Here is a 12,319-nt window from a genome sequence, read left to right as displayed (position 1 = left end):
CGGTTCGATGGATTCTGACATATGTCCTTAAAACAACATTAATAATTAGCACTTTCAGGTCATCTTAGCAGTGGTATAATAGACCCTTGGAATTTTTTAACATTTTGCAAGTAAATGAACGGAACAGTTCAAAGCGACTCCAAGTTTCTGACCAAACTGTGCATGCGAATTTCCAAGGGAAGCTTATGGCCCAACTAAAAGCAACCATTTTTGATTGAACCATTTGGCATTTGCACATTATTCAAATGGCCTAGTTGAAAAAAAGCCCATTTGGTCCACTTGGAAATGAGTAAACCCACTTGAACCATTTTCAATTAAATTGTTTCACATGGCTGAGTTAGAAATGGAAATTTCATTTGACCCAAATGCAAGTGAACAAATCCAATTGAACCATTTGGCAATTCATTTTTTTTCAGTTGGCCCTGTTGCAAATCCCATTTGGCCCAATTGGGAGTGAGCATATCCAATTGGCAATCCAAATGACCCAATTGGAAGTAGGCAAACCATTTGAAAATTCCAATTGGTCTTCTTGGTTATACCATTTGATCCTAGTGGACCAATTGGCAATTCCAATTGTTCCAAATGGCCCAATTGGAGATTCCATTTGGCCCAATTGGAAGTAGATGAACCATTTGAAGATTCCAATTGGTCCTGCTGGTTATACGAATTGGTCCAATTGGAAATGACTATTTCCATTTGGACCCATTGATATTTCCAATTGGTTCCAATTGTTTTTTTTAACTGGGTAAAGCATCACGCATATTTCTTCATGGTCCCCAGCCGCATAAAAAAAAAAAAAAACTGAACATGATTCCTTGCAAGTGTGTAGCATCCGAACAATGACGAAGGATGGCATAGTGCGTGCCTTCCTACTACACAAACATTATGATTTAAGGCGTAATGGGTTCCCCTGCAAGTGTGCTTATGGTATTACGCCACAAATCATACCTGCAGTGTGCTTATGGTAGTTACCACAGGCCGCCCTTCCAACTTTCGTTTTGACCGAGCGGCTGAGCACAACGAAAAATAAGTTGTTCTTGTTCGCGTATTCGAGTAGCGATATGTGACTCGCATCGATTGTGAAGGACTGGTCCAGAATCGGGTAGATTCATAATATATATATATATATATATATATATATATATATATATATATATATATATATATATATATATATATATATATAATAGAAACTACGAATTAAAGATAATGTTTAGTGCGCGATTCAAAGTAGAAATCAAAAAGAAAACAGTAGCTTTAAGGTCTCGCTGAATGAAAACCAAAGGTGCCTCAAACAAATGGCTAAGGTACTCGGCTGCTGACCCGCAGGTCGCGGGTTCAAATCCCGGCTGCAGCGGCTGCATTTCCGATGGAGGCGGAAACGTTGTAGGCCCGTGTGCTCAGATTTGGGTGCACGTTAAAGAACCCCAGGTAGTCGAAATTTCCGGAGCCCTCCACCAAGGTATCTCTCATAATCATGTGGTGGTTTTGGGACGTTAAATCCCACCAATCAATCAGCCGCAAACAAAGCCGTCACAAAACACTTGAAATGTGACAACTACCACAATCTAAACTGCGTATTCACAAGGTGTACACTCCTATTTTATCTACTTACTTATCTTTTTTATTATTTTATTGAACCAAGCGTCATCAAAGGCGTAAACATGTAAAACGTACTATAAAACGTTTTTAAAACTTTTGAATAGCGCTTAGCACTAAATAAAACAACATTTTTCTAATCTGCTAAGCAGCACCAAATGAGCAAAAACGATGAAGCAGTGCGCCGAGAGAGTCGAGAAATAATACCTTATGAAACATTACTTAACGTCGCACGGGAAATAGAAGAGGAAAAAAGACTGCGCACTCATAAAAAGGTCCACAAAATAAAAGAAGAGAAATGGAAAAGAACACCTTGCAAGGTGTTCCCCACAACATCAAACATGACCGTGTTGGAAGCCTATTTCCCTGCCCAAAAGTGAAATTGAAGGCACGTTTATGCATTTGTTATTAAATTGCCTGATAAAATACGCTTCGATAATCTCCCTTTCAGTCTTTTCACGTGCCTTCGCCATGACTGACACATTTTCAAATCGGGGGGTGTTTCTGTAACAGTTTTCTGCAACAGCAGTTCACACTATCGAAGCAGAAAAGCAAGAGGGGGGAGGATAATGTCATAAGATTAATATGAAAAGAATCAAGTATGTGTTTAGAAAAAAGTTGTTAACGATTTAGAGTACTTGATACTCTACTATGGGAGAGCGAAAAGCCGTTCTGTTATCTGTGTGTTTAGAAAAAAAGTGGTTAACGATTGAGAGTTTTCGACACTCTACTATGAGAGGGCTGAAAGCCATCGCTTGCGACTCATATTAGCCCGCCTTACAATTTTATGAGGTGTTGGCCTTACACATAGCTTGTGTTTAGAAAAAAATGTTTAACGATTTTGAGTACTTGGTACTCAACTATGGGAGAGCAGTAAGCCGTCCCTAACAATCCAACACCACCAAGCATATTACACTAATTAGGAAGTCATTGCTGATGACGAGGCGAAGCAGTGTTCATCTCATATTGAATCATGGCCTTCTATTCAGTTCTGGCATAGCCTCCTTTATTTTCTGTGCCCGCGCAGTCAGTCCGCCGGGCCCGTTCGGCCGCCTCCCGCATCCTTCTCTCTTTTTGCGTCTGCTGTCCGCCAGGGGCGCTCGCATCCCAGAATCGAGTCGGCGCATTCAGCCGCGGCGACGCATCTACAGGAAACCTTTGTTCGTGTCGCATACGTTTGCAACACCAATTATTTACGACCAAAACGGTACGTAGTACTTTCAGCAAGTATAATTGTAACTGTTGCTTCATTGTGTTGCGTGAGCAGATGACACGCGGCATTAACTGAGTGCGTATAAACAAACAACGTCGTTTGTACCCCGCGTTTGCACGGCCGTTGTCAAGCGCGGCTATCATTTTTCGCGCTTCTTTCTGGCAATACTTTTCCGCGCACCTATCTTCGCAGCGTAGTACTTTCAGCAAGTATGATATTTAACTGTTGCTTCATTGTGTTGCGTGAACAGATGACACGCGGCAATAAGTGAGTGCGTGTAATCAGGAATGTTAGTTTACGGTTTCTCTCGTTTCTGTCTCGTGCAGCGGCCTACGCACACAAGTCTCCGTGGTTCATTCGGCTGTGATGACCCGCGTCAGGTGCGATGGCGTACTGTTGCGTGCCCGGTTGCTAGTCTTCAAGGAAAAAGAGAAGGAAGTAGGAATTTCATTCCACGAAATTCCAAGCGACGAGGAGTTGCGGCAAAAGTGGATAAAAGTCATTTCACGAGACAATTGGACGCCGAACACCACTTGCTGCTACTCAACCGTGTGCAGTCGTCATTTCGCTGCTTCTGATTTTAAGCAAGGATGTAAAACACGAAGGCTTATGAAAGGTGTGGTGCCTAGCGTATTCGAAGAATATCCGCGCTACTTGCAGCCTTCGACAAAAGCCCCGAGAAGGGACGCGGCGATCAGAAAAAGAGCCAGTGTGTCAGAATGTCCCACAGCAACGAAAAGGCGAGCCGTGCGTCGTAGCAAGTCCGACTACCCTCCGTGGAATGGTGATGATATCCCTACCAATGGCGACGGGCGCGATATGTCACCACCGGCATGCAGTATCACCTGTGAGGACGGCATCCCTGCTACGAGGCAACAAAGCGATCGAGCTGTACAAGTATCAGTACCTACATTTGTCCCTTCCGTCGAGCGAATGAAGTGGCGACGGAAAGAGCGTGACCTCAAAGCACAGATTCGCCGCCTGAGAGAGACTGTAGACAAATATAAGCAAGAACTTGAAAAGCTCAAAGAAGATTGTTACGTTCTTGCCTTTCGTCATATCCGCGAAAAGGCAAACGAAAAGGACGTACAAGCATTAATACGCAATAAACAAGTTTCTCTACCGTTTCCTTGAAGGTATGGTGTTCTGTTCAATGTGCTATCTTGCGTACTTATTCTTTCTCTCTTGCATATGTTCTCTCCTAAATATTTAAGTGGCACACGGGAGTGGTATCACACTTTTGTTTTTTAAGCTTGCCGCGCTTACAAACGCGCAACGAAGGACCCACCCGTCAGTGCCGGCGGTAGCACCGGAGTCAGTGAACAGGCTCTGCCGGTTCTGGGAAGGCAGCGCCGCCTGGTGGTGATTGCGGGAACTCAGCCTGACGGTCGGCTCCCTTTGATCCCGGCGGCAAAGCGCAGGCACAGAAAATAAAGGAGGCTATGGTTCTGGTTAACATTGTTTTATTTTGTTCTTATTGACGTTTTGCTCTATCATGGGCATTAATTGATGGATGGATATATTTTGATGTTTTTGCGGCGCTGTTGCGTTTTAATTCATTTTTGCTCTAGTTAATTATATACTTTTTGTCGTTTACAAATGTTTCGGTTCACATGCACCTGTCCTAACCACTGATCTCCACTGGAGATCAGTGGTCCTAACCTTCTGCAGTTTGAAAGTTGGAATTGTCCATACATACACGTCGCTCTGAAATACTTTGCCTCTATACATTTTTTTTCCTTCATGCCTCAATATATTGCTGCATGAAACACGCATAGAGTTGGGCTCACTTTTCACATTAAAAGGCATCACAGGATTTTTTTTTTGTTTCTAACACTAAGAACGGGAGCGCCATCGACATCATGGCGTCCTTTGTATCCAATGCAAGTTTAAGCCGATCCATCTTAGGAACGGTTTGTTTACGTTTGTTTACTCTGCTTGATTGTTGCAATCATGTTTAATAAAGGGCAGAAGTGCTGAGCGGCTAATTATAAGAGTAGATGGAGGCGCCCCAGTTTCCTTCTCTACAGCCGAAAATAGCCGACCAGTCTTGGTTCTACGTTGACCGGCCCTGTGATGACGAATCCGAGTTAACCCAGCTAGAGAAAGAACACCAAAGCGCGGTAGGTATTGCAGCCGCTCGCTGCGTTCTCTCTTGTTGCCGGATGGCGTGCCACAAATATATACAATTTATGCGTTATTTCAGCTCACCAGCATCGCGCAGACGCACAACGACCTTGTTCCGATTGGGAAAACTGCAGCAGAAGTAAGCCTGGCCGGCTGTGGCATTCTCAACTTTACTTACGCGTTGGAGTTACTTTATTGTTTTACTCGCTTGTCTGCGTGCTTCAGCCTGCGCAGAGGTTATGCACGACAATTTCTTTCTTTAAGATGCCGCGTAGGACGAAACCAACGGCACCATTAAAGCACAAAGGACTATACATTATCATGCTCGATAGATTGTACGTGTGCCAGGTACCGGATAAAACGCGGAAATACGTCGTGTATTTAGTACAGGTTATTGACGTCGCCTAATTGAGCAGTAGGACCTAACGTGCTATACTACAAACTTAATACCCCTGCGTGGTCAGCCAACGCAGACAAGCCAGCTAATAACTTTTGTTTTTATTATATGTATAAAACGCTTAGTCTCAAGGAAATGCACCTCACCTGTGTTCGATTTTGGCTCTCGCAACAGAGCAGTCGACCGGTCAACCAAATCGTTATCGTAAGGATTTATAAACAACCCGTGGAATCATTTTGCTCGGTGGTTCGGCTTCCTAAGTTGTGTTCTCGAAAAGTTGCAGGATGAAGACGAGGAAGACGATGAGGACGACGACAATGAGGACGACGAAAGTGATAGCAACGAGGATGAAGACGACGAACTGGATGCAGATGACATCAATTACGATCAAGACTCGCCTGTAAGCATTGGTAGTGTGCATGCCCATCAGGCTTCATATGAGCAAAGACACCGTTCAGACATTATTAATTTGCTGTATAACAAAGTTAGACATTTCCTTTTTTGTTTCACTTTTTATAACATGGCCTTGCTAGATTTGTCGAATGACCATCCATCACAGGTCATCGGATTATAAAATGTATTAGACTTGACACATTAAAAGGTACCTTCTGTTCAACTGGGCAAGCCAGGAATCAAACTAAAAAAAAAAGTTGTATGCTGAAGCCAGTAGTCAAGTGATTGTGTGTTTAGAAGAGCCAGTAGTACCTGGAAACTTGATGCAAGCCATACAGTATAGAAGTGGTATAACATTGAAAAAAATAAACAGGATATGCGGCAAATTATTTACGAGCACGTTGTGAAGTGGTGGAGATAATAAGGTAATGATTAGAGAATGAGGTAGGAATAAAATGTAATGATTATTCTTATTGTAACACTTACATGAATAGTTTAAAAAAAATTGAATCCTTCTTTTTAAGGCAAGGTAATCCCTGCATTTGTCCTATGTTTCATTTGCCACAGTCATCAAAAGGCTAGAGATACACACGATTACATGAAAATTGTGTTGTGGAAATAATAATGTTGATGCGTACATTGCTTATTTATGCCTTCTTTCTTTGCAGATGTTCCATTAGCTGCCATTCCAGGTGACATCAACAGAGAAATAAATTGTATTCTTTTCTCACGCTCAAGCGATTTGGTCATTTTTGATCAGCGAGGTCTTGGCCTGCAGTTTATCGTGCCCGAACAAGGCCTGGTACCCCGATTCTCCAAGTTTCAGTGAATGGGCTATTTCAAGATGCCAGCAGGATGTCCAATGCATGAGTGCGGTCGTTTAGCCATGGCCTAAGCAGCACCCACGTTTTGTTCCAAAGTCTCTCTTGGACAGAGTGGTCGTCACACAGGGATAGCGACTGAGCCAGTGCACATTCCTCCAGATAGTGGCCACTGATGCCTTCAAGCTCGCTCGAAAGAGTTGCGTGAAGCACTGTCTTAACACATTCTTCTGGCGTCTGTCAGTAAAATTAAGAGAAATAACAAGAAAAAAATTAGCAATAAAAGGATATCATTATTTGTCACGATAGTGTTGATAAGCCCAGTTATTACTTGTTTAATCTATGTCCAACTGTAAAGTTTAATTATTAATAGATCACTATATACACACATCACCCTAGAATAAAAGTTTATACAATTAACGAAGAAATGAGAACTTTTCTTTTTTACTTTGACTCAAGCACTTTCATGAGCTTGCATTTTTAAACTACACTTTGTACATGTATGCACAAAAAGAGTGTTAAGACCTACCCTGAAGAAAAGGCCAGCAACTAGAGGTGCCCACCATACCCTCTGATAGAGCTGGGTGTTCACAATTCCCGGGTGGATGCAGTTGACGGTCACAGGAACACCCTTGGCTTTTAAGTGCCTTCCAAGCGCTTTTGTGAACAGCACCTGTGCCAGCTTTGACTGAGCGTAACCGTTGTAACAAGAGTATGATTTTCTGTTAAAAGAATGTAAAATGGAAATGTGGACCAGCCATACAGTTCATGGAACGCCTTGATGGGACAGCATGTGTCGCATAGTTTTAGATGACACATAAATGTAGAGGAGACTTTAAGCCAGAAGTATCACACGCAGTGCTAGCGGCCCGCACATGACTGTCCTTGTCCTATTTTAAAAATTTCTTAAGTATGTTCATGTGCTACACAATATGACTGGCCTGAAGTATTTTTTTCATAAAGTAATCCCTACAGTAACCATGTGTTGTACATAACCATCAAACAAAACTCAACATTTAAGCATTGGCATCCAGATTTTAGTCATAATGAAGATAGGTATCAATGTGTTGTTGGTGCCAAACTTACTTCTGAAATAACCCATACATGAGATATGAGAAGTTCACCTCTCATATGGAAACATAAGCTGATATCTTGTACAACCTATACACCTCCCTTCCCTCCTACATTCATAATTGTTCTGGCCCATGCAGGTGTGTATTTGTTTTAATGTGGCCCATTCGATCAGGCGGGTTTGAGACTTGTGCTTTAGATAAACGTCAGTTGCTATAATGCTCCTGGTTATTTTTTGTACTTTGCTGCATCCCTGCCTTCAATAAGCACAACCCAAAACCAGATGACACAAGATTTGTTCTGTACCAAGATTACTCTACATGCGAAATTTTATCTGGATCTGCCCATTATGATGTCACCAATAGCCAACAATTCTGTCACACTATATAGGTGTATTACTTTGACAACTAACAGTAAACCATGGCGGCAGAAGCAGCAGCAAATGAGGGTATGTGGCATGGGTAAATACGATAAGGAAACAATAAGATTTGCAATCACACTGTTTCACGAAGATTCGAGGCAGGGTAAAAGAAATATATCCACGATAGACTTAACGTAATAGCTTGTTGGGGCTAGAACATATTATGCTTATTCCTTTACAATGGTTGCAAGTTTTCTGCGTTCCTAGTAAGCCTCACATACACTAAGCTCACCTGCTGTTGAGATCATCGATGTCCATGCGGCCAGCTTTATGGACGCATGACGATACATTAACAATCCTCGCGGCTTGTCCTTTGCTACTGGCAGCAATCAGCAGAGGTAGCAATAAGGCGGTGAGAAGGCAGTGGCCAAGGTAGTTAATGCTCACGTGCAATTCAAAGCCGTCCTCAGTTTCCAAGTATGGCATCAGCATCACGCCAGCTAGACAGAAGGTGGTACTGTGAGTGTCCTGTGTCATAGAGAGATTCAAGTTGACTTACCGTTGCAAATAAGGGCATCCACTTTGCTTTCGCTTTTCAGTATCTTTTCGACAAATAACTTCACAGAAGCCATTGAGCTCAAGTCAAGATGCAGGAGCTCCACTGCAAAGATATTTAGCTTTGGTTAGACAATAACTCTACAAGACACTTGTGCAGGAGAACAAATGAGAAACCTTGATAAACCTTGTGCTGTTGGCTGTCCTTCCAAAAGTGAACGCCTTCGTTCTTCCTTGAAGTTTGTATCTGGACTTCCTGTAACAAACATCAGATATACTTAAAACAAAATTTGTAACTAGGATTGCTTTTAGTCTGCTCCTTGGGCAGACAAAAGTTGTTACCATCAATAACTCGAGCACCAAGAGATAAAAGCGCTCGTATTGTCTCGTGCCCTATTCCGCCTGATCCTCCTGTCACCACAACTGTTTTGTTTAGCATGGAGCGGTCTGAAATGGTATCAGCTATCAGATTCACAACTCCTCATTGACAAGCTGTGACGCAAGCCACATAAGCACAGAAATGCGCGCTAAACTTACATGAAATTTCCTCTTGCGGCGATAGTCGGCTCTTTATCCGCAGTAGGCACTCCCAGAGAAGATAATAGGCTGACAGGATGTATAAGCAGAGCAGGTCCCTGACGAGGAAAATCACATGGTGGATGAGAGAAATCATGTTCGAGCTAGTAAAGCTGCTCCCAAGCTGTCTCAGACTTGTCGCTTTCTGCGTGCAATTATGCACGCGTGCGAGTCTGGGGGTATTTGGCGGCGCAAAAATTAAAAGTGGCAGCTAGGGGGGAAACGACGCCACTCCAAGGCCCATCTGGTGAATGCAAAATGCAAAACAAAACTGCGCGTTTACAGCTGTTTGCACAGTGTCCGCTACCGCATGCGTCCAAGCTCGTTTTTTAAACTCATTTTGCCGGCGAAGACAGCTCAAGATGTGGCAGCAGTTTATTTTATGCAACTACTGCTGTTCTTTGCTAAAACCCTTCCATAACATTTTCCGCCGAAAATGAGCAACTCAGGCGCTTCAAAATTGTTTATTTTTTCACGTGGACTGGAACTCACGCACGTTTACGTCGTGTTTGGGACACTCTAGTCGCAAGCGATTGCGATAGGTTTGCCCATTCTCCATCCAAATAAAATCAGAACTCTGAAATGGAACCAAACACAAAACGAAACAACAAAAACGTGACGCTGACTATTCTTCAAAAAAGCTACTTAAAAAAAGTTGCTATAAACTTTTTTAAATGTCTAATTATGAACGTAAACCCTGCTTTCAAACGTAAAAAAAAAAGTTAGCGCATAGAGCGGGAGATTTAAGTGCCGTAGTTCTTGTACTACTCTGTGCAAACAGTGTGAGTGAGCAAACTTTATTTAACCAGCGGATTGAGGCGTGGGTGTCTACCAACAAAAACGTTGGTGTGGACAGAGAACATGACTACTACACAAGCAGATCTATTTTTGTTCCTCCGTAATTTTCCATGTTATTTTTCAAAATAAGTTCCGCCAGGGTGAATCTAACGTGCACGATATGCCGCACACGTTACAGGTGAAGGAGGTAGAACAGCCGTCTGCACAAACTACTTGCTTGCTTTATTGAAGCATTTGTCTTGCCTCACGAAAGCCTACAGTGTATGACGCCAGTGATGTAGTCTGTTGGTCGAAACGAAAGCTCGTCGTCTACTACCTTCACATTTTGTACCGCTAGGGTGCTGCGAAAAATTGGGAGACCCTTAAGCTTCGCCTTTAAGAGTTGAACGCGATAGCGAAACCCAGTCCCTAGTGCGCCCTTCAACCACTGAGCGTATACTTATTAATATGTTTTGTCACATAGACACACATGCACACAGTAAATTGTACCAGCGCGCGCGCAAGAATGGTACATGTTTTTGATCTAAAGAAAGAATCGCATGGCCTCCAAGATACACGCCGTGCGCTTGCTATCTCGGAGGCCATAAAGAGTCTCACAATGCCTCACAGATGGCAGCACATTATCTAGCGTTTGCTCTTTTCTTGATCGACGCCTCTGGAAAGGCATGATATGTTTCCACTAGATGGACATGGTTGTCCGTTTTTATAGCTGTTTGAAAGTTCCTGTGTGTTTTTAGCGGCGATGGCTGCACTATTCCGGCTTTTTTCGACGTAGTTTGAGGCCTCCCAAAATGTGCATACAAATTGCCGAATGGGCTCGTTTCCGTCGTGACACCTGTCAAATAAAACGCGTTACTTTTTAAAGTAACCATAGAATGAATTCACTAAAAGAGCTTATTGCCTCACGAATTCAACGCCGCAAAAATTTTAAGAATCCGTCCAGTGCGAGTGGAGTTACAAAGGTTTGTCGCATGCTGGAATTGCATTCTATCTTCTCTCGCCCCGACGAAAGCGCTGGGAACTAAGCAGAGAGGGGTGGCAGGGGCAAAGAAACTACGTCACCCGCGCCTCGTGACCTTGAGCACTTCTTTCTTTTTTTTCTTCGAATGCGAGGTTTTTTCAGTGTGATCGTGTGCGCACGCGTGGACAAGTAGCGGCCTCCCGCGGTGATCTCTGTAACAACCTTTTTCGCTCACGGACGATTTTTCGCTCACAACCAATGGGGTCGACACCGACGGTGGAATTTCCGCGACACGAGCTCTCTAACGCTATCGCGTTAATACGCGTTGTTGAAATAGTTGAGGAAGGGGGATGGCTAAATTTTATCTCCGGGCCTACACCACCTCCCTCGTTGGTAGAGACCAAAAGACAACATGCGTCACAATGGATGAAAAACAAAATGAAAATGAAGGAATGATGTGCTTCTCGCCTTTCGTTCCAAGCTCTCCTGAATTAAAAAAGGGAACTAGACAGTTCTTCACGTTCAACATCAGTGGCCTGCGGGCACGCCGTTACCCTCAGAAAACCTGCGTGGCCATAAGTAAACGTATTGGGCAGATTTTGCACCCCTCCCTAAGCAAAATCCACTCCCGCCCCCCCCCAATACCTGCCCAAATTATTCAAAGGGGTCCTGCAACACTTTTTGAGCATGGTCAGAAAACACTGCCGATCGGTAGTCGAGGCACCTGGAAACATATGTGAACCAAACATTAAAGTGCTGCACGTGACATGTTTTTTTAAAATATTTTTTGCAAAGACAGCTAGAAATTATTCCCTCCTTTAAAAATAATGTCTTACCCTCAAGTGGCCCCGCCGTATACCTTAATTCACGGACGTCGGCCGATTTAAACATCGTCAGCTGCGTAGTTACTAAGGCCGCCGCAAAAGGCCGCCACATGCCTCCGCGCGCGCGGGCGATCACACTTATGTCAGCTTTGAATCGTTTCGGAGCGCTCTCTTGAGAGAGAGAAAGAGACTGATGAAAGGAAAACGACGCAACCTCGCTCTTTCTCAGGAGAGTGCTGCAGAGCGCTCCGAATCGACCAGTCAAAAATAAATGGCATGAAAGTAAGACGGGCGCGTGACGTTACTTCTTTCCCCCGTGCCAACCCTCCCTGCTTAGCTTCCTTCCAGCGCGCTCATGGGGACGAGAGGAAAGAGAAAGCAATTACAGACGGTGCGACAAATCTCTTAACTCTGCTTGTACTTGAGGAATTCTAATTGTTTTTTTTTTTGCGATAGACAATTTGTAAGGCCACAAACTTCTTTAATGAAGTTATTCAATGATTGATTAATAAGTTATTGCAGGGCCGCGTTATTTAGCCGCTGACAAAGTACCAGCTGAAATACTGCTATATTCGCCCCTGCAGTTAAAATATGCCGCGAAGCCGATCACCTCCGCAACTGAA

General features: G+C 43.5%; 2 protein-coding genes across 3 annotated transcripts; one reads left to right on the top strand and one right to left on the bottom strand.

The window, feature by feature from the left end:
- Nucleotides 1-4,698: 4,698 nt before the first annotated feature.
- LOC119170201 (anaphase-promoting complex subunit 15) lies at nt 4,699-6,466 on the top strand. 2 transcript variants are annotated; one of them, XM_037421286.2, is made up of 4 exons: nt 4,699-4,935; nt 5,019-5,078; nt 5,620-5,736; nt 6,398-6,466. In XM_037421286.2, exons 1-4 carry the CDS (start codon nt 4,813-4,815, stop codon nt 6,407-6,409), a joined length of 312 nt encoding a protein of 103 aa, XP_037277183.1. In that variant the 5' UTR covers nt 4,699-4,812; the 3' UTR covers nt 6,410-6,466. The 2 variants fall into 2 exon arrangements, with proteins under 2 accessions (XP_037277183.1, XP_037277182.1); XM_037421285.2 differs by having other exon boundaries at nt 4,701-4,935; nt 5,614-5,736.
- Nucleotides 6,428-9,352, bottom strand: LOC119170199 (polyprenol dehydrogenase). The gene is made up of 7 exons (XM_037421283.2): nt 9,075-9,352; nt 8,880-8,984; nt 8,725-8,793; nt 8,542-8,643; nt 8,275-8,482; nt 7,080-7,272; nt 6,428-6,787 (listed from the first exon to the last, which is right to left on the bottom strand). Exons 1-7 carry the CDS (start codon nt 9,208-9,210, stop codon nt 6,569-6,571), a joined length of 1,032 nt encoding a protein of 343 aa, XP_037277180.2. The 5' UTR covers nt 9,211-9,352; the 3' UTR covers nt 6,428-6,568.
- Nucleotides 9,353-12,319: the final 2,967 nt, after the last annotated feature.

Source organism: Rhipicephalus microplus, chromosome 2, assembly GCF_043290135.1.
Source record: "Rhipicephalus microplus isolate Deutch F79 chromosome 2, USDA_Rmic, whole genome shotgun sequence".
Lineage (NCBI taxonomy): Eukaryota > Metazoa > Arthropoda > Arachnida > Ixodida > Ixodidae > Rhipicephalus > Rhipicephalus microplus.
Note: the sequence above shows the minus strand (reverse complement) of the source record. Positions and strands in the feature narration are given on the sequence as shown.